This window comes from Anser anser, assembly GCF_964211835.1.
Source record: "Anser anser genome assembly, chromosome: 9".
NCBI classification, from domain to species: domain Eukaryota; kingdom Metazoa; phylum Chordata; class Aves; order Anseriformes; family Anatidae; genus Anser; species Anser anser.
Genome location: NC_139729.1, coordinates 24,782,794 through 24,804,771, shown reverse-complemented (window position 1 = coordinate 24,804,771; position 21,978 = coordinate 24,782,794). Strand labels below are relative to the sequence as shown.

Below are 21,978 nucleotides of genomic sequence, written 5' to 3'. Positions count from 1 at the left end.
AGTACATTACGTGTTTAAGTACTTCACTACAAACAGCTTGGAAATCTACCATCCAGTACGGTGACACATTATGCAAGTCTCTGTACACCTAGCTGCCATGCATCTGGTGAAGTTTTATCGGGTCAACTCCAAGGAGGGGCCTCAATTTAGGACAAACAGCACAAGAGGCCCAGAGGAATTCTCCATTTGCTGTTCAGGTGAAGCTTTCTAGCACTGGATGGAATAGTTTTGAGGAAATCCAGACGTTGTCTACAACAGCGTATGCTCTCAACTCGCAAGTCCAGAGCCTCTGCTGGGTTGCCTCACACAGCCTCAGCCTGCAGAGATTGCCTGAAGCCATCAGACACATTTAGACTCTAAGAGAGCAGGAAAATAAGGGAGCAAAAGACACAAAATGTATGCAGTTATTAGGATTAGGGATTAGAAAAGATTAAACAGATTAAAACAGTACACAAGGAATTACCTAATACCCAGCGGATGAGAAGACAGAAGTTGCAAAGGCTGGTAAATAAATAAATAAATACTGTAGATACATTAAATCTTGAAGCAAAGATTGGGTTTGATTGGGTTTGTCTACAGCTGGCAGTGCAGATCTCTTCTAGCAACTGAGGTCTGTTCCAGTAAGCCAGTAGCTTCAGACTTACTCTGACGTGTCTTCGCGGGAGATGAACAGTATCAAGTTTTGTTTTTAATCATTTTAAGGAATATTAAGTAAGATTATCTTCATGTTTCAAACACATAATGCTCAGAGAATGAGACTAAAATAATCAGCTTACTGGGGAGATCCGCTTCTCTGTGAAACACCTGCCAGAAAACAATGACTTTAAGATAACAATGACTAAGTTTTCTTAGCAGTCACGAGATTTTGTGTCATCTCAAAATCTTGCCTCTGGCATTCCCCTTGTTACTTACAGAGGCAGCATTGCTTTCTCCTTGCCCATCAGGACTTTGTTAAGAGATGATAATGCTGAAGTTTGATGTTCTCTTTCATGAAGTGCCCTGGAAGCCTAGCTTTCAAATACGAGAACTGCTACAACATGAGCTGGGCTAAAGATCCAGCCTCTCCAACCAGTTATTCTTCTGCTTCCCAAGCCAATCATTGCTCAAACAGCAACCTGATCTTATTTCAAGAGGCACAAATACTTCTCAGCCCAGTAGCTTAAGTTGTGAGCTTCACAGAAAGCAGAGCTCCCTACAACAACCATTGTATGCCCCATTCTTCAGATCAGCACACGAGGTAAATGATTTTGACACCTTTTCCATCAGCATTTTTCAGTGATCTGGACCTTCTGCCATGGTAGGTTGTGGTGCTGCTTTTGCCCAAGCGTGCAGAAGATTCAGCCTGCTTCACTTGCTGCATTTGAACAAAGCAAGACTGTGAAAAAGATTAAAATCTAAAAAGATTGGCTTTTCAAGCAAAAAACAGAAAACACTGCTCATTCAGGCATAAACAACTGGCAAGTACTGAAAGGGAGGTTCCTATTACATAGCGCAGACGAAAAACCTGAAAAACTACACAGAGAGAAAACAGCAGATAGCAGGAAGTTCAGGGAGGCTACACTCCAAGCTACATCCGAGGAGCCTTCTCAAGATTTTGGGCAGACCAAAGGCTTTCAAGTCTAAAACTGGCACCGAGCTCTGACTGGATATACAAACCTAAGAGTCACCTACACTCCCTTAAGCATTTCCCAAACTGACTCAGATTTCACCCGCAAGCCCTAACAGTGTTCCTCTGTGCACAATCAGGAAAGCAGCTACCCTTATAGGCCCGAACAGCCACAACGAAACCCAACCGAAATTCAGAGACCGGCTGGTATTTCGCTGGCATCCGCGCGTTTCAATCCTGCAGGCTTTCCAGGAGCACAGCCAGCCCAGCACAATAATGCCTCAGGATCCTCAAAAGGCCAACTTTAAGAAGTTGCCTTTTTCTTTTTTTTTAATTAAATAAAAGCTTACTGATGAAATGTTTGCTCAGGAAGCAGAAGTCCAAGGTTCAATTCTCTCCTCAGCTTGTAATGAGCTTTAAAGTCTTATTCAATCACCCAGAAAAGAGCAGTAAGCACTAAGAAATCAAGCATTGTGAATACACCCACTCTTTTCCTCCTGGCAATACTATGCAAGTGAAGCAGCCCTTTTAACTGCTTCCCTCTTAAAGATTTCAGAGCTCCCAGCACACTGCAAGTCCCAAAGTTCTCTCTACACCAATATCTGCATCTTTGAGAAACCGATTACGTCACATGGAAGAGAAGTTGTGCTGCACAGGTAGCAATGACACATTTTATTGTTCTCCTAAAAGGATAAATCCAAGGAAATACATCTTGCGATGTGAAGGACAGCAAAGATATGTAGCCTAGATAGTTGCAGAGCTTTTTTGTTTGGCAACAGACACATTGTTGATTTAAAATCCAGGCTACTTAAAAGTTCAAAGTGCAGTCAGATGCTGCACCTGCAAACACAGGGTTTTCTGTTGGCATTTGCATTGTTTTAAAGTCTCTGTTTAAAACAAATTCCCTTCTGTTGTTCCATAAGAGTTTAACAAATGGGAAAGGTTCAGAAATAGCTTTGGTTTTGTATTTCACCAGTTAACATGGTGTTTGTGTATCTCACGGTGAACTGGGCATAGATCCTGACTTCTCCGTGTTTTCACCCCTAATGAACTCCTTCTGCAGAAATGCTGGTGATGACACAAGGCAGTTCATCCTAGCAAGCGTCATGTGAAATCTACAGGGAAACGCAGGGAAGAGAAGTTCACTTTGTAGCTTCCACTTACTGTAGCAGGAGATCAGGAATCTAACGCTTGCTGCTGCATTTAACGCGCCCGGAGCTCCCAGCCTCACCCTCGGTTAGTTCTATTAACTGTTGCCACAATACAGGACAATTTTTAAGAAAAAAATTATTTTTAAATCTTATTTTTCATTGTATGCTCTGATTTAATTGTAAGTATTTTTCCCCAAAGTTTACAGCTACCACATTAGGCATAGCTAAACATTCCTATTTAATAGGCTTGATACATTGGCACGCATCCCAGAACAATTTAAAGTTATTTCATTGATAATCAAATGTATTTGCATTTTCAGATCCTGGTCCATATTTTACATTTCTCATTGCTGCATTTTTATATAATTATTCTCTTACTTTTTTTTTTCAGTGCATCATTGTTCCTGCATTCATCAACTACTGGTTGCCTGCTGCCTCCATGAAATCGTTTGGGTAGATGCCCACTTAAAATAATGTTTCAGAAGGGGAAAGTTAAAACTCACAATCCAGACCCAATGCATCTGATCAAGAGACTATCGCTGTTAGGATAAAGTTTGTTGCATGATCCTCTGGTATAGCCAGAGCAACAGAAAAAGCCAACTTGTTGAATTTTAACTTGAGAACAAGATGTTCCTGTTTCCTCTTCAAATACCGTTGGCAAATATACAGACTAGCAAAAGTAGCCTTTTAGCCCACTGCCACATACCCATCTCCCAGCCAAACACTCAGGCCTTTTCAGTGACAAAAATGAAGGATTTTATCTTTTTATTTTTTCCCCAAGGCATTGCAGCATTATTGCCTGAAATTGAAATAGGAACTAACAACGGTCTCAGATCACAGATAAGCATACTCCAAGTTACGAACCACTATGAGAATCTAACTGCGTAAGCCTAATTCTGCTATCTGCAGAAAAGCAGTATGCTTCTGGAAGTGCTCTTACGTACGCTTCCACAGTAAAAAAGCATGGCAGAAAATCGCCCTGAACTGAAGGGGTGTTACAGTTACTACAGCTGATCTCCTGTATTCTTGACTTACACAATCTTGAGAAAAAAAAATCCTTAAGCGTTCTGAAAGTTGTCGTTGGCCTCTGTACATGTTGGGCTGATAACCTCGCACCTGACAATTAGCGAGGTGCTGAGGTCTTGCCCTACCTACAGTACTGATGCTTCATGTAGATGTTTGCCGCTTTGCATCTGATTTCCGGACGCGCACATGTCAGAGATCGGCATCTTTTTGTCTTCAAGTACCGAAAGCCCACGTTGGTGCAACCTCAAACCAAGATACGTATGGATCTGTATTTAAGTGGCAGCTTTAAGCCAAGAAAATCAAGGCTGTTTCAACAGTTATAGAATACCTTTATCCAAATAACTTACCCTTTGAAAAAAAACGTTTATTAGAATATCCCTCGCCCTGCTGGAGCTATTTAACTTTCACGCTGTCCTCCTGGAACTGTAGCCTTGCTTTTTTACAGCCGAATAGCTGCTCAGCACCACTAGTACTGCTAAGACAACGCGGAGGCACGCAGAAGTCCCAGAACTGGACGCGTTCTGTATGACATGAACGGGAGTATCCCTGCCTTTCATACCAGGAACTGCCGAGCGATGTGCAACCCTTTGGGACCGAGAGGCACTCCAGAAAGCGTGCGGGGGCGAGGGAATAGCGGAGCTTTCTAGGAACCGGCAGCGAAACCTGCCACTGACGTCAGTGGGGCTGGGGTCTCACCCACGGCCTGACAGCAAAACCTCACGGGGAGAGAGGAGGGGGAGAAGAAGGCAAGGAGCAAAACTTCCCAAGCGTTGGGACGGCTGGAGCTGGGTTTCCCCAGCAGAGGAGGGTGTACGGGGACCGCGGGCAGGGGGCCAGCAGGGCAGCGGTACCTTGTAGCTGGGCCGAGAGGGACTCCTGATGCTGCTGGTACTTGAGCGCCGTGGCCTCAGCCTTCCTCAGCTGGCTCTGCAGCTCGTAGTACAGCATGGCCCCGTAGATGAAGCCGAACACCACGGTCAAGAGCAGAAGGGTCTGGAAAATCCGCTTCTGTTTTCGGGAGCACATCCCGTTGCCCATGTCCCCCGGCGGGGTCCCGAGGGCCCCCCGCCCCTCACGGCTCAGCGGCGGGCGGCTGGAGGCGGCGGACGACGAGGCGGAGACATGGGAGGGAGGGCCGGAGGGAGGGCCGGAGGGGCCGGGAGGGCGCCTCAGCCCCGGGGCACCGCCGCGACGCCCGGGCCGTTCTCCTCCTGCCGGCGGGCCCGGCGCGGCGAGGCGGAGCGGGGCCGGCGCCCCAGCCGCATGCTGCGGCCGCGGGGCTCTGAGGGGCTGCGAGGGGCTCTCCGGAGGGGGCTGCCCCCGGCCGGCTCGTCCCAGCCCCCGGCGCTGGGTCCGGGCTGAAGCGGGGCCGCGGGATCCCCGGCGCCCACCTCCTCAGGCGCCCCCTATCCTTGAGGCCGGCCCCGCCGCCGCCACCCGAGGGGAACAAAGGCAGCTCCCCCTGCCCCTCACTTACGTGTCGCCGCCGCTGCCCCGCCGCCGCCGGCTCCCCGGAGGAAGTCCCGCTCCGGGCGCCGCCTCATTGGGCCCGGCCGCGGCTCTCTCCCCTCCCTTCGGGGAGGCAGCGGCTGAGCGCATTGGGTGCCCGCCGCGTCCGTCCGGCCCGCCCGGGGCAGCAGCGCCCGCAGCCCGCAGCGAGCCCTGTGAGGGGAGCGGGGCGCCGGGAGTGGGGGCTCTCAGAGCGCCCGGCTTAGAATCCGAGAATCCCGGACTCCTTATGGCTGGAAAAACCCTCCAAGATCACCTGGTCCAACCGCCCCCCTACCACCAATGTCACCCACTAAACCATGTCCCCAAGCACCACGTCCAACCTCGCCTTCAACACCCCCAGGGACGGGGACTCCACCACCTCCCTGGGCAACCCGTCCCAACGCCTGGCTGCTCTTCCTGAGAAGAAATGTCTCCTCATTTCCAACCTGAACCTCCCCTGGCACAACTTGAGGCCATTCCCTCTGGTCCTATCACTCGTTGGAGATGAGTGGCTGGAAAGCTGCCTGGCCGAGAAGGACCTGGGAGTATTGGTGGATAGTCGGCTGAATATGAGCCAGCAGTGTGCCCAGGTGGCCAAGAAGGCCAACGGCATCCTGGCCTGTATAAGAAGCAGTGTGGCCAGCAGGTCGAGGGAAGTGATTGTGCCCCTGTACTCGGCTCTGGTGAGGCCGCACCTCGAGTACTGTGTTCAGTTTTGGGCCCCTCGCTACAGGAAGGACATGGACGTGCTCGAGCGAGTCCAGAGAAGGGCGACCAAGCTGGTGAGGGGTCTGGAGAACAAGTCTTACGAGGAGCGGCTGAGGGAGCTGGGCTTGTTCAGCCTGGAGAAGAGGAGGCTCAGGGGCGACCTCATCGCTCTCTACAGTTACCTGAAAGGAGGCTGTAGAGAGGTGGGGGTTGGTCTATTCTCCCACATGCCTGGTGACAGGACGAGGGGGAATGGGCTAAAGTTGCGACAGGGGAGTTTTAGGTTGGATGTTAGGAAGTACTTCTTTACCGAAAGGGTTATTAAGCATTGGAACGGGCTGCCCAGGGAGGTGGTGGAGTCACCATCCCTGGAGGTCTTTAAAAGACGTTTAGATGTAGAGCTTGGGGATATGGTTTAGTGGAGTACTTAGTGTTAGGTCGGAGGTTGGACTCGATGATCTTGAGGTCTCTTCCAACCTAGAAAAATCTGTGAATCTGTGAATCTGTGAATCTGTTACCTGTGAGAAGAGGCCGACCCCCAGCTCCCCACACCTTCCTTTCAGGTAGATGTAGACAGCAATAAGGTCTCCCCTGAGCCTCCTCTTCTCCAGACCAAACAACCCCAGTTCCTTTAGCTGCTCCTCATATTTATTTCTCTCGGTCATCCCGTGCCTTTATTTTTGTCTGCAGGCTGCTGATCGCACCCGGGAGGTGCTGCCCTCACCATGCTTGGCCTTTTCCTTCGCTCAGAGTCTTGCTCGGGCCACTGCTGGATTATTAGGTCAGGTACACGGCATGGCTGTGTGTGTACCCTGCTCCCAAATGCCGCTGTCATGCGTAAAGAGGTGAGGAGGGTTTTATGGGATTTATCCTTCACCAGCATGATGTCAGAGTTCTTCATGCTACTGTATTTTATCAGCAAGAAAAAGAAAAACCTGCTCGTCTCAAGCTAAACTAGTAGTATTAACAAAAAATGAAAGACATATTCCAAAGTTCTTTTTATAAACATATCCAGCTCACTGATATGTGTTTTTTACAGGCATTGTTCTGGCCTTAAAAGAAAAACAACATAAAAGAGGTTTAAAATTTTGTTATTAAAATATTCTACATCTACCAGTAATGAATAGCAGCCGGTACTACAAGCTGGCGTGGCTTCTGTCTAAATATATTTCAAATTTTTATTCACTGTCTTTTAATTTAACTGAATGCCTTGCTTTCCTAATTATAAGATAGAGGACTTGTTCAAAACTGAGAGGTAAGCACCCAGGAAGTATTTGTAATTGCTTTGAAATAGTGATGCTTTTAAAAAATTCATTTTCTTTTCCCTTGCCTTTAGGAGGCTTCCTGAAGCCCACAAAGTTAGATTTTCAAACTTTTATTCAAAACCATGAGTGTTTCAGATTGGCTTATTTTCATTCAGTATCCATTACTTTCACAAAGTAGTCACGGTAGGCTTCTTAATATCATCACACAGAATCCAAATCCAGCTCCCTTTCCTCCCCGAGAGTCCTCCAGAGATGTCCTGTGCATTGTTGCTTTACCAGGCTCATCAGGATGAGCTCAGTTATGTAGAATGAGACACTTCTTTATCTCGGGACTGAGGCTTTGAAATCACTGAAGGTGATTTATACTTCAGAATTGCAGTTATTCAAATTGCTGAACTTCTTGGGTGTCCACCTGTTGCCTACATTACCTTTTATAAAACCAGTTTATGCCTTTACTTTTGATGACTTTGTGCTGAAGAACAATTAATTGGCTAACCAGTAACGACATTGGAATTCAGTTGTCACTTTCGGTCATCATTATGGGTTTATACTCATTGAATAGACATCATAAATTTAAGAGGACACTGAATTAACATCATTATTTAAAACCTATTCCAAACACATGTAATTGTTATGGTAAATCTAATTTATCTGCTTGTAGAAATTGGCAGTATCATTAACAAATGCTGAGAAGGAAAGGAAATGAGTCTCTGTCTCTTTTGCTTAATCAAATATTACCTACATTCAGTAATAGCTAGTTACATCTCATCTTCAGCTCATGTAAATTGTGATTGTTCATGAGCAAACCAATTAGTTAAAATGAGTAACTTATGGGGAGCAAGGGACCATTATGTGAAGCTATTAGGCAAATTTGAATTGAAAGTCCCAATATAGAAAGGTTTGGACCTAAAAAAGACTATAATATATTAAAAAAATACAAAAAATTAAGTAGTTGCTAGGAGAGGAATGTTACTTTGATTAATTACTGAGTAAGTTATTGATGCAATCAGGAAAGAAGAGGGATAGGTGCTTTCTGAGCCATGTTTTACCATGGGAAGCACACTCAGAAGTTGCAACGGGGAATTCATGAGCTGACATTTATACAGTTTTTTAGTGAATGATCCAATGAACACAGCAGTTAAATAGATTGGACAGCAGATTATATATATATATAAACCTACCAATTAATGGATCGGGGATCCAAAGTTGTGGAAATGTACAGTGAAGGTTGTCCTGTACAACTCACAGCCCAGTCATTTGGTTGCCAAAAGTTAAGGAATGTCCTGGCAAGGCATATGTTATTACCTCTCCAGCTACAAAGTACATTCCAACTGCAGATGTTTAGGCAAGAATGACCTTTTTGTCCTGTGACTGAAGCTCACTAATGCATACAAAGTTTGTTTTAACAGTCGGTGTCATTTATTAGTGGCCAGGAACTGAAGAAATAAAAAGGTTGGGCTTCATGAGGTGAATGCTCCTGGTAAAATTGAACTTATCTTTGCCTGAGGTCAGACGTTGTGGCGTTAGGGGAAGTCACCTAAACCTGGCTTTTTATAGCTGACCTATCGTCTGCTTTTGTCTGAGTTTCCAGCTTATGTAATCAATTGAACTCTGTTGGCTGATGTCCTAATTTGAGGTGAGGACAAGGAGGGCTGTGTTTCAATATAGAAAGTGCTGTGCTCCTTAATCTGAAAAAAAATAAAAATAAAATCAAGCATAAGGTATCCCAAATTGGACACTTAGCACAGCTTTGGCATTTGCTTTCTGGACCTCGGTTCTGGCTGTAGAATAAGAAGTGACTGACTTCTACCTCTTGGTTACAAACAAAGATGCATTTTTCTAAATCATTTGGCAGTCATGATAAGAATGGGGATAAAACACCAATCATAAATTCTGCGTAGGTACAGAGTAAAGTTAAAACAGTGTGCCGTGCTGAGGTGAGAAAATGTGGTTACGAGTGCGGATGAATACGGAGGCTCAGACCTTGAGTATCTTGTTTCTGGTGCTTCATGACTTAAACAGCCTTGTCGTTTTAGTGGCTCCAAAACATCACCCTTGTAAATAATTAACGCAGGGGAGCAGATGCATTAAAATGTGCAGTTGTTGCAAGAGGATGAGGAATTAACAGAACTGTTTGGAGCTATGGGTGCACTGGAAGCATGACACATCTAGGACACGCTGGGAACCGCCTTGCCCTGCTTTACGTGGAAGCACTGAGATTTGAGTCAGCCCTTTGCTGCAATCCCCAGAAAAAGCTTCTTGTACCATTATATGCCCCATTGTTCTCAAGATGACAGCATAAAATATATTCAATAGTAACAGTTTAGAGCAAATATTAGGATCCCAAATCAGTTAGATACCTTTGTTAAATCAGCAATCAACTTTAAACAATTGCCTGATGATCCTCCTTATAAGAAACTTGCAGTTGGAGAGTGCTGCGATTCCTGACAGCTGGCATTTTACAAAGCAAAGAAAATCATGTTTGAGTGCTGCTGATAATATGAATGTTCGTGTGATTAAGGGGATGACATTTGTGTTATTAGGCCCCTCCTGACAGCAAGGAACAGAAGCGCTCTGAGGCAGGGATGTCTGTGTGTTCTGGTTCCGTGTTTTGTTTGTTCTACAGATCAGCCTGAACCACTAAGTGAAATGCAAACAATGATCATGTTCAGCCTGACTCACGCAGGTGGATGTGTTCTGCAGGAAGAGCGACCGCAGATAAACGATTAGGGTTTGAGCCTTCGGCCAGGTGTGAACAGCCAGGGAGAGCCCAACCAGGAGGAGCACCTTGCAAATGGAAGGAGAACAGCTGGGGCACGGCAGCCTGGTGGGGCTTCTGAGTCGTAGGGGTTTAGGCTGGGGAATCCTGATTCCTACTTGGAAAAGTCCAAGAGGGAAGTGAGCTTCCCCATTTTATCGAAAGACAGCATTTGGACTCTTTAGCGAGTTAGAGGAAAATGTTGGACTTGGGAGCACCGACTACAGATGTTTTTTCTGCCACACAGAGTAATCCCCAGTGATTACACTTTCCTGGTGCATTTCCCGTTGGGCTAACCAGGTTGGAGGCCATGGCTGATGGAAGAGGAAATAGTCCAGTGAATTTTGAATTGTTCCACCCACCGTTTTTTTCAGTCTTGTCAGATGAGTCTATTTTTTTCACAATCTTTTGGTTTTCCATCACCTGAATAAAAGCCAGCTTCTGATATCCAACGCCTGTAAAACTGGCCTGCCGGAAAAGAGAAATCTCATTTTCATAATTGTTTCCATTAACATGTCACCGCAAGATAAAGACAGTGACTGATGAACGAATGTACATTTCACTGATGTTTATATCTGTGATATCTTTGGGATTTTTTTAAGGACCTGAAATGGGACTTGCAAGCAGAGTTTGGAAAGAACTGTTTACTTTCTAGCGTTAATGCAGGGAGAGAAAACAAGCACTCCGGAATCTATTTACAAAATCTGAAGAAATGTAGATAAAGAACTTTAAATAAGACTAAACTGCAGTCAGAATTTAACAGCCGTGTTCACATTCTTTTTCATGTTCACAGGGCTGCCTTTTCCATTAGTGACAGTATCTTGGCCTTCCACACTCAGAAATAGAAGCTGTTTTTCCAGTCAGTTTCAGGGTTATCCATGGATTGTAGCTTTGTTTTAGTTTCAGTAAGCTTGCTTCTAGCTTTTCTTACTGCTCAAATGCACCAGAAAAATGCACGCGGTCTTTTCTCTTACTTTACGTCAAAACCTGATTCATTTGTTGTGTTTCAGGAAATTCTGCAATTCATCTGATTTTTTTTTTTCTAGTCTTTAGGACTTCATCGTATGGGCTCTTTTTGGCTGTGTGGTTGGTGTTTATTTTTTGTGCAAGTGTTCCCCTTGCTGGTAGCTCAGGTGGCTTTGAAGAATTCCTTACGAAAGTCTGGTGGAATTTGGGTGAAATTCTGCCTCGCCACGTGAGCTGCTGGAGGTTTAGCATCAGTCCCAGTGTCCGGACAGCTCATTGCACGTATTGTCAATATATCAAACCAATCAATAAATAATATTTCCTTTCCTGGGTGTGCTCCGTTCAAGGGCTTTCTATTCCCAAGCTTCAAGGAGTTCCCTTCAAAGGGTTTTGTGCAGGACTTTCTCCCCCTGCTGTCATTTACCAGGAGACAAATACCTGCGTGCAGCTCTCAGCCACTGCCACGGCACTTTTCCTTGCAGTTTTCCCAGTCTGCCCAGCTCGTCAAGCTGTCTGGGATAATGGGAATTCGTGCAGAGGTCAGGTTTATTCTGCATGCACCTGTAAGTGAAGTGGGCAAAGCAAGGAACTTCTAAGAACCTTTTATATGAAGGTGGTCCTGACAGAATTAACATTTATGCCAGTAAGTTTCTTGAATTGGTGTAGAAACGACATTGGAAATTAATCTTTTTGTCTGTGAAAAGGAATAGCTCGTCTTTTGGCTTAGATCCGTGCAGCACTGCAAGCTCAGGAAAAAAAAAGATCCCAGGAGCTGTTTGTTTTTGCAGTTATTAAAACCGGTGAGCTCAGTGGTTGGAAATGCAAAAAAAAAAAAGGGAAAGACCCGGAGCAAAGCGAGGGAAATGCATATGCGGGGTGAGGGATGAATCCCAGAGACTCGGTGCCACCTAGTGGGGGCTCTCAGAAGGTTCAGTAGGAAACCAGGCTGCTGCTTTGCACCCTAAAAAAGCCACAGAGATGTCAGGCCACGAAATAAAGGCACCATTGATGAGGGTTTGGGTGCTCAGCAGCATCAATAAGCGAGGCAGGGAGTGTGTGAGATGAAGGCAACAGCTGGTGGGCCATGTGTGGGAGAAAGAAGTAAAGTTAATTAAACGTCTGATAGAGCTCAGCTACGAGGGGCCTCGTGTCTGTTCGAGTTAGCTGACAAAAGAGCTCCTCACTGTCACTGCAGAGGAGCTCCTTGCTTGTGAGGTGACACAGCCCAGCGGACGTGCAGCTCTGTGTCGTTAGCAGGAGACACGAGACGGTGTGCATGTGTGTGATTTATTAATCATAATCTGCCTGTAAGTGCTTTGGGGCAATGGAGCTCATAAAGTTTTACAAGCATTTACGCAGCACATTTACACGGTGAATGAAGAAGTGCCGTGGCTGCTATTAAGAATCGTTGTATGAAATTACTGCCTAATCAATAACGAGCCTTTAGTGTAAAATCTACTCATTTATGTTATCAGACCTTCTGATGTCCTGGCCGTGATGATGGACAGCTTGTAAGAAGCATCCAATCCAGCTCAGTGCGAGACTTTTTTATTTTTTATTTGGTTTCCTCAGGAAATGAGGACTCTGTACTCAGCCAAGGGGATTGTGTTAGTGTGGTTTTTTTCCCTAAAACCTTGCAATTCGTTGGCTGATTGAAGCAAGCTTATCAGAGGATGATAATCTCAGATATTGCATTCCTGGAAGTTACAGATAGGTGGCTGGGTAGAGGAGAGAGAGCAGTGAGGGTAAGGCTGGAATGAGGTACCGACTAGCATCTAATAGCATGGAAATACTTTGTAAATACGGGGAAAGCAGGAAAAGCTGCCTTTGGTTGTCACAGTCAATGGTAAAACACGAGACTTTTAAAGATAAGCTTCTACTGGAACTATCTGTTTATGCAAAAGTAACAGAAAACTGGTAGTAAAGCAGGAACGGGAGCAGGAACAGGGTGTTAAGCAGCATCAGTGGTTTCTCTACCGACGTCCACTCTCTGAAGTGGAATCCCCTTGCAGGAGTACAGCCATCATTGCACCCCAGCACGCTGCCTGGGCACAGTTTAATGCTACAAAAGTTCTTGGCTGGAATACATTTATGTCCTTGGCAGAAACCCAGGGACAGCGCTTGTCTTCTCTAGGTTTCTCATGCTGTTTTATAGCAGAATATCCTAGTACTCCGGGAAAATATTCCGGCTATTTTCTACTCCTCCTATTTTAAACAGGAGATCCTAACCTTGTCTCCGGGTGAAGGTTCAGAACTACAATATCTTGCTGCCAGCAGACCAAGGAACTGATGGTCCCCCCAGAAGGTGCCCTGTAAATTAGAGGGGGTGGCAATTCTTACAGGTCCTAGGAAGAGCAAAGTGGGATGGAAAGAGCTTCCTATCTGTGCTGCCCTGGGCACATGAGGTTTTATAAGACTAGCTGTACACGCATGCTATTTCTAGCATGCTGTTGTTTATTATCTACTCTTCAAAAGGAATCTCCCTTTCAAACTGAGCCCCACAGAAGTTCCTGTGTTTAAAAATAGCAACCATAAAGAGCTTGGATTCTTGTTTCGGCTTTTCTTCTTACACATTGCATGACTGAAGAAAAAGCTTAAGCATTCAGGGAGGAAGTGACACAGACACATTGCTCATGATGAGAGCAGAAAGCAAATGGAAAACAGAAAACAGAAATTTGGCAGAAACAGTGAAGAAGATTAAAGTACATCTGGAGTAGAGCTGTTTTGCTCCAAGGGGTTAAATATCCAAAGCAATTGGAAATCAAAAAATGTCATTTGATATTTTTGCAATCAAACACCAGCAATGAGGAGTGAGAATTGCCAGATTTTGGTAAAATAATATTTTATTATGGTCAGCTTTCTGCAGTGACTCAGCTTAACTTCCTGCTTGCTTAGAATTAACTGGTTTTATCTGAAAAGTGCGTCGAAGAATGGAGAAGGCTGTTGCAACGACACGACATGGCTTTAGCACTCACACAGTACATATAGTATTAACATGCTGTTAGGAAGCTGATGTATTTCTCCAGTTCCAGACAGCAGAACTGTCCAAATCTGAAAGTTACAGTTAGGTAAAATAATTCCTGACCTCGTACCCTTAAGAATGGTTGATGTAAAGGGCAATTCCTAATCGAATCAAATATGCACGTCTATCTAACAAAGATCTTCACCTCTCGGAAGAGGAGCATACTCTGTGATGCGTATTATGTACATAAAACAAAGACTAAAATTCCTTCAGACAGCTTTCTGGGGTGACATAATGGTTCTGTTACATTCAACATCAGATTGTTGAATATTGCAAACTTAAGATTTTGCTTTTACTTTCTTTTGACTTCACAATTCAATATGTGATTCCTTTGTTTTGACTTGACTTATAACCCAATGCATGACTAATGCTGATAGGCAGAGATAAAACTTCCTGTTAGAGTAAATCCCAAGAAACTCCAGTAATTTTATTGTCAGTTTGGACTCACACCAATATTACAGGGGAGAATTTTTTCATCTTTATTTCCACAGTAAAAGTAAGAGGCCCCAGCTGAAACACGACAGCCAAGCTGCATTTTGGAACAGTTTAGGTCCAGAGCTAGACCTCTATTATGCAGTCTGAATCTTTTTCTAATTAAAATACACTTGATCTGCTGTTACAGAGCTGAAGAGCTTTTGAAGTCAGGCTCTTACTTTTTCACTTTTGCAGGGTGTTTTGAGGGAAGAGGGTTGTCTTTGCTTTGGGACATATAAATAAATTTTGGTTAGTGGATTATGCTAACCATAGACTAGGTCACATTGTAAGTTTCTTACCCTTCCTTAATTTGTTCATCGTGAAAACAGGGAATTTTTACATTTATCACAGTGGTATTTGGAGACATGTTTCAGAGTGGGCTTACTGTGCTTTCTTTTTTTCCTCAGGTCAGTGTACTCTGTCTTTTAGGGCTCTCTGTTCATGTGTTTCAGCACAAATACTGAAACTAGTTCAAAAAGTAGGTTTTATATTATTTTCTGAAGACATGAAGCCTCAGGATTAGAGAGGATTGCCCATCCTCCTTATCCATCACTTACATCCAAATATGCAAACATTTGTTTATAAATATTTAATGTTCAAGGACTAGCCTGAAACAAAGTAGAATTTTGTTTTCATGGAGAATTAATTTCTACTTTTAGTGGAAACCCAGGCAAATCACAGAATATATCATGGTATCTGATTTGTGTGAGATGCCACACACAACTGACAACTCCAGAGTTCACAGAAGCTGGACAACACCCCGTAACGTCACTTTTGGGGAAAAAAGTTGTCCCAAAAGAGTGGGATTTGTTTAAAGTTGGTGTTTGGGTTATTAACTACCTTCTCAGGCAAGCTAGTACTCCCACAAAGTTCCAGCTTTATGAATATTGACGTGTAAACTTCAGAGGGTCGTAGAGTGCTGTGTGTGACCACATTCAGAAGCTACAGCATCCGCAGGTTGTTAAGCTCGGCGCTGTCGGAGGACCAAAGCACAGCGGAATGCATGGACACCTTGCTGCAGAGAGAGCGTTGGCTGCCCTAAACACCCCTTCATCTCTGGCTTCTCAGGTCAGTTCCTCAGAGAAAACCTAGAAGTTACTTCAAAAGCTGATTTGGAACAGAGCATTTCCTGATTCTAGTAGACAGGTCGATTTTGTGGCTGTTAGGGTTTTTCTCTCTCTGCATTATCTATTAAGTTATCACTGCCCTGAGATCTCTTTCTCCATCTGCTGCCATGGTTTCATAGGAGCTCATCTTTTCCAATGGTGGCATCCCTTCTTTTCCCAGAGTGCCAGCACCTTCTTGCTCACGGTAACTGATTAACGCAGTTAAATAAACCTGTTCCTTGGTGCAGGCAGATCAAAGGTTGGTGCCTCTAGTTCTGTACGGAAAAAAAAGATGGAAGACATGCAAGAAATGGCACTTAGTTGAATGAGAAGCAGTAAAGGAAGTAAAGTAAGCACATAGTAGAAGTAAAGTAAGCACATAGACATCGTTTGCCTTCTAAAAGGCACATATAGAGCACCTTTGGATGATAAACCTGTAAATGCCCCATATTTTTATTTAAAGCAGAACTTCTTCTGGCACTAATAAACACTTTTGAAGGTGCCAAAGCTGTAATCACTCATCAAAACTTTTCTATGCAAGCATTTAAAAACCTGCAGAGTGATTTCCAATTGGTTGGTGCTTGCCCAGATTTTATGTCAAGACTGCAAAGCCACAGATGACGATAGTTTTTTATTTTTTGCTTACGAAGGAAATCATGCAATTAAAAGTATAGCAGTCCTGTAGAGAAGGAAACTTCACCCAAGAGATCTGATCATACGCCTTGAAATCACTGAAAATCTTTTCAGTACTGCCAGAGCCCCAGACCCTCTGTTTATAAAAGAGATCCAGAACACACATCCAAGCTTTCTGTCCTGTTCCTGTGCCATAGCGCTTTGTTGGGACACAAGTTAAATTCATTTGAATTCAAATTCTCCTTGACTACAAGAAACATTGTCTGGGATCCTGCCTTTAAAAACAAAAGAGTAAATTAGCATCTACGCTCAATCACAGACTGTTAAGGCTTTGTTATCTGAGCTGCTTTTAACATAAAGATCTCCTCATATGCAGAAAAAAAACATTAAAAAATGTTTATTAAAATTAAAAAGAGCACTCAAAAGAGCACATTTGTCAAAGCTCTGTTTCTGAGATGGAGGGATAAGCCTTGTCAGTCAGCAGCATGATGTACAGATAAAACTTACCTGAGAGGTGGGAGGTGCAGGTTACAGAGCCCGCTTTGGATCAGGGGAAGTGAGAATTCACTGCTGGCATCTGCATGCCGCGTTAGTGTCCTAACCCCTGGGCTTCTGACTGTTTTGGATACCAGCTTGAAAAGTCTTGATGTCATCCCAAGCCACATGGGAATCGTACTGTAAATCTCCAGTTTTGCAGGCAGGAGGAGAGTTTCTCACTTCAAATAATAAGCTGTTTTTACAGAAACTACCCATTAGGAAGGTACTCCTGCCAATTTAAGTTCTTTTCCGTTGTACCTAAAGATCTGAGTTCGGAAAAAAATATTTTCTGATGTTATACTTCGGATATACTGCTTCTCTGCACAATATCTTATAAATCCCTTCTGCCTTGAAGTTTAAGCTGACTTAGAGGCCGTATTGACCCCTGAGACCAAGGTCCTGTCGTTGAACCAAACTTGGAAAAGGGATTACAAAATAAAGGGTGTGATCTCTTCATTGTGGACATTGTAAATGTGCATAAAGAGATTTAACTTGTATGTCTCCATCACTAGAGTCCGTCTAGCGAAGGACTATAATGTTGATACTGCTGAAAAGACATGGATGATGGAGGAGACAAAAGGAGAGGCAAACAGGCTAAGTTTGTTAGTAAGCTTTTTAACAGGGGGAAAACGCCCCAAAGAATCCTTCTCCAACTTCCCCAGTGTCATATTTTCTACGTTCCTTCTAGAACACAGCTGACTTCTGGATAAAGACCACCTATATAGGGCCATATCATGTGTTTCAGGTGCATATTCATCAGCAAGGAGCTTATCCATGCCTTTTTATCCATTTGGACTGAGAGGTGTATAACCTGTAACGTCATCTCTTCATGACAATAAGCACCACAGAAGTAAATGACATATATAAATATATTTATGGCAGTGTTTGCAGAAGCAAATTAAAAAAAAAAATTGTTGGGTTCTTAGTAACCTCTCAGATGCTGAATAGTAAGTGCTTTGAGGTGAGCAAGTAATCCTTCTTGGGGGTTTCCAATAAAATGCGACTTCATGTTTCAAGATGTGGCAGTGAATGGAGGCCTCTGTATGCAAATCCACTGCACCAACTGTGTTGGGCCTGTGAGAAAATGTTTTAATGAGACAAGAAACACTCACTAAAGTACAGCCATGTAATACATTAAAACGGAGCAGTATATTTGTTAGCCAATTTTAACACCTTGTAATGAGAATATATTGTGACAGAAATATTTCTTACAAGTACAGCCTGGTGGTAAAGTGCTGAAATGTTCTGGCTCCCAGTTAGCATAGCACAACCCTACTTTCTGCTAGGTGTGTATGCTGTCACGATGGGTTGGTTGCTCTTAAGACTCCTCAGGCGTGGTTCAAATGTCAATTTTTACGTCACGTTTATTCAGTACAGCATGTGGATGACACTGGATTTATCAGCAAAAGCAGAGCATCCCTGGGCACTACAGAAGGAACTGCTCTGATCTGTGGTGCTGCTCTCTGACAGGAGGTGTTTGCCCTTAGTTCTTTTTCCTGCCCTTCAGGCCTCTGAGCTGGAGCCAGCACAAGATTCCTCCTTCCTCTCCTTTCTTCTCCTTCAATGTTGTTAGATCTTTAACTCTGACATTTTAAAATTTCTTTTCTATTTACTCTGTGCGATTCCTCAACAGCAACAGCGTGTGTTCTGCTTTCACTTACCGCTGTGAGGAGTGGCCTGTGAGGGTCAAGCACAACACTGTTTTGTGTGACCGTTCACTCAGCGATGTCGCAGACCTTCACACAAGCTGGGGGCCTCGGGTGTTGTTCCTGTGGGCTACAGAGGAAGCAGGGACAAACAACACAGATGTCCTTTTGTCACAAAATGTACTTCACGGAGGGTGTTCAGTAACCTTGCTGCAGATGATGCCCTAGGCCTCCAGGGTCTGTCCACCAGATGGCACCAAGTTACTGAGGCTTATAAAATCCCCTGCCTTCCCCGTGCCTTGGTTGTGACAGGCACTAGCACTGGTTGTGTGTGCCTCAGGGAGTGGTTGAACTGAGCAAGGTGTGCTTCGGCTTTATCTTTGTCTCCCTTTTTCTGAAAATACTAAGTCCTTTGAGAGCTAAAGCACTCTGGTTTAGATTTCAGACTTAATTTCCATTCCCTTCCACCACACGGTGACTACAGAGATTGAAATAAACCCCAAACATTCAAAGTTCCTGAAAACGGAAGAGCGGAAGGCCAGTGGAAAGCCAGCACCCACCAACCCGCCCCTGGCTTGGTGAGGTTTCCTACGGAGCCCGAGCCGAACGGGTCCTGCGTGGGTTGCGTGGGTTGCCTGTGCCCTGGGGAGCCGCTGCCGCCATGGTTGGTTTCGTTCCCTTCTGCACACCCGCTGCACCGTGCGGTTCCAGGGGTGTAAGAAACACTCAGCAGCTCTCGGGAAAGGAGCTGCAAGGTCCTGTAGTACGTTAGGGCTTTTATTCTGTGCTGGCCTGGTCCGTTTCTCACAGCCTCAGTAAAAATTCTAGTTTTAAAAGTACATCTGGTTTCTATTGGCTTGAGCTGGCTTGTGTGTTTGGAGGTGGATTAGTAGGTGCACTGTCGCCAAGGCGTGCTGTCTTCAGGGTGAGACCACTTGGTACACACCTAAGTAAAACAGGATTTTGGTTTATTTTGATCTTATTATCTGCATTGGGCAGATTCTGGCACTTTGCGCAGGCAGTGTGACTGAAGAGGTTAGCTACCTGAAGCAACAGCATTTCACCCTCTACAAATATTGTAAATACTGTATTGACACTCCTCTTCCACTTGGCTTGAGAGTGGATTCTGTCCAAGAGAAATAAAAGCTAGCTGGGGCCACCTGTGCTCATGTCCTCAGTAGTATTTCAGAGCCAATAAAAAGATGAAGAATAGTAAATAGAAAAAATAAAATCCTTCCCCAGTTGGTGGAGATTTTGTCACAGAGTTCGAAGACATTCTCTGTGTCACTAAATAAGAAACTATAGCTGTATGGTAACATTCATCTACAATTTCCATCAGCTGATACACTTTCATGTATTAGTTACATGCCCTTTACTACCTGGAAAAAAAAAAAATTATAGGACCCTGGCACAAGCCTCAAGATACCTGCTCTGAGCATCTTCTCTCTGCTCCAAGCATCTTGTCTCTGCTTCTGCTTTACTTTGGACATGCTACATAAATACTTTTTTCTTCTCTGTAAATTAGGAGTGGTCATTCTCTTCTTCCCATATGTTTATTTATACTTTAAAGATTTTATCTAGCACAGTGTGTTTTTTCACAATTGAGCTCATCTCTGTGGGTATCCCTAGATGTTAATACAATACTTGAATGCTATGATTTTTTATTGATTTTTTTTTCCTATCCATAATTTGCTAATAAGATTCAGGAAACTTTCCCAGAAGTTTAAGGCATCCTTTGCCAAAGGATTGTAGAATGTTTTTGAGATTGCCAGGATGAACATGCTAAAGAAGTGCCAAGTGTGGTGATAACAGCCTATGTGTGTTACCTTGGAACTTCAGTGAAAGCAAATCATGAAGCTTTTGTACCCAGCTGGTGGAAACTGGGCTGTCTCTGGCAAGTCTCATAAGACTTTTTAATTCCCTACCTCAGGTCTTCATCCTGCTTTTCATTGACCTGCTATTCTTAGCGTGCTGGTGAGTTGCTTGTTTTCAGTGCAAACTTGATTCACTCAGCCCAAAGTCGGCATTGTAAGTGAAGTACTCGCTATGGTTTATGTTACCTCATTATTTTTCTTTCTGACATGGGGGGTGTTTTGCAAAGCTTAATTGAAACCAACAGGTAATTGTCTGACCTGCACTAGTTAGAACTGACCTGCTAGGTATCAATTTAGTATACTTGGACTGCTTTTTTGGCTTGCACACGAATATTTATGGCAAATTGGTTTTAAACCTATTGTAAGAGGGTTGCTGTGGCACAACAGGATTATTTATGTCTCAGAATTTCACCACTTAAAATCCAGGTTTTAGTTCACAAATAAAAGTGCATCTGTTCATTCCTGCTGAACAGAGACATTTTACTACTGCGCAATCCCACGTTTACTAGAACTGCTCAAACTGGAGAGGAAAATGGAAGTCTGTGTACACAGGGACTCACCAGGGCGGCTCCAAACTGGGCTTTTGGTTACTCGCTTTTCTCAGGAGCAGCTTTTAAGGGAAATGTTTGTGGAAGAAAAATCCTCATAATTTTAAAAGCATTGGAAACATATTTTTATTTTCAATGGACATCTGTTGTGCTAAAGAGAAAATAGGGCTTAGAAAATAATGATGACTCCATAGCTTAATATTATTTTCAATGTTTGTACATACCCAGAACAGACCGTATTTGTCAAAAGTTTTGCTAAGCATTAGGAAGTGTTGATGTAAGTACAATATGCTGGAGTGTGTTTGTAGAAATCACATAATAATTCATAGAAATATAAGCAAAAGACAGAGTATCCACAGCAAGCTGGAGTTCACAGTGCTAGAAGGGAACTCTTAATTGTTAGAAGAAATTACAAATGCTCCTGGAATGCAACTTCTGCAACTTCCATTTGTCATCTCTAAACTCATTGACTGTGCTTTATTAGCAACTAAAAGCAAATCAGTTAAGGCACGAGGAATGTGCTGAACAAGGTCAAGAACATTTGAAAGCAGCAGTTTCTTTCCTTGATAACATAAAGCATAGACGTTTCAGCGCCTAAGTTAAGGTCAGGATGATTCAGGGTCAGCCTTTAAAGTGCCAGCTTTAAAAGAATCGTAAACACACAATGGCCCAGGGTTTTCTGGTGTTCAGCTGGTTTTATTGCTGATTACTCCAGAGCGAGCATAGGTAGCCAGTAGTCATAAAAAGTCCTGTTGGGTTTATTCCTAATGGGAGGCAAACATTATGAAGGTTTTTTTTGGAGTACTCATTTTCTGGGATGTTGTAAACATGCCAGAAAAGCTCTGCGCATTATGACAATTTCTTCTGGAGACCAGGAGTTAAAAAAGGGATGGCCTAGGAGGTGACAGTCTTTCTTACAGCTTCAGCGGAAGTTGGACACAGTCGCCTTTTCTGGAAGATAAGATTATAGGCATTTAGACTGTTTGAAGAGGTTTAATTGTGTTCAGGTAATTCATGTTTCTTAAGAATATCACATTTCTTCAGCATGCTTTTTCTACGGTTGAAATGTGGCTGTGTCTTGTCCTAGAAATGGGAACAGAAACTATTTCTTTAGAATTGTTAAAATTATTCCACAAATACTACAGGAAAGATGCATAGTTTATGTAG

At 43.7% G+C, this 21,978-nt stretch overlaps 2 protein-coding genes across 3 annotated transcripts in view; one reads left to right on the top strand and one right to left on the bottom strand.

The window, feature by feature from the left end:
- GOLIM4 (golgi integral membrane protein 4) overlaps positions 1-5,312 on the bottom strand; it is a 32,348-nt gene extending 27,036 nt beyond the window's left edge. For both annotated transcript variants that reach the window (XM_083848544.1, XM_083848545.1), the window contains exon 1: positions 4,635-5,312. In XM_083848544.1, the coding sequence (XP_083704670.1) occupies positions 4,635-4,821 (187 nt within the window). In that variant the 5' untranslated portion in view covers positions 4,822-5,312. The remainder of the gene's footprint in view (positions 1-4,634) is intronic.
- A 1,199-nt stretch (positions 5,313-6,511) lies between these two features.
- LOC310904186 (uncharacterized protein) overlaps positions 6,512-21,978 on the top strand; it is a 227,403-nt gene continuing 211,936 nt past the window's right edge. Inside the window, exons 1-2 of the mRNA XM_083848541.1 lie at positions 6,512-6,545; positions 6,673-6,827. Of these exons, the coding sequence (XP_083704667.1) occupies positions 6,778-6,827 (50 nt within the window). The 5' untranslated portion in view covers positions 6,512-6,545; positions 6,673-6,777. The remainder of the gene's footprint in view (positions 6,546-6,672; positions 6,828-21,978) is intronic.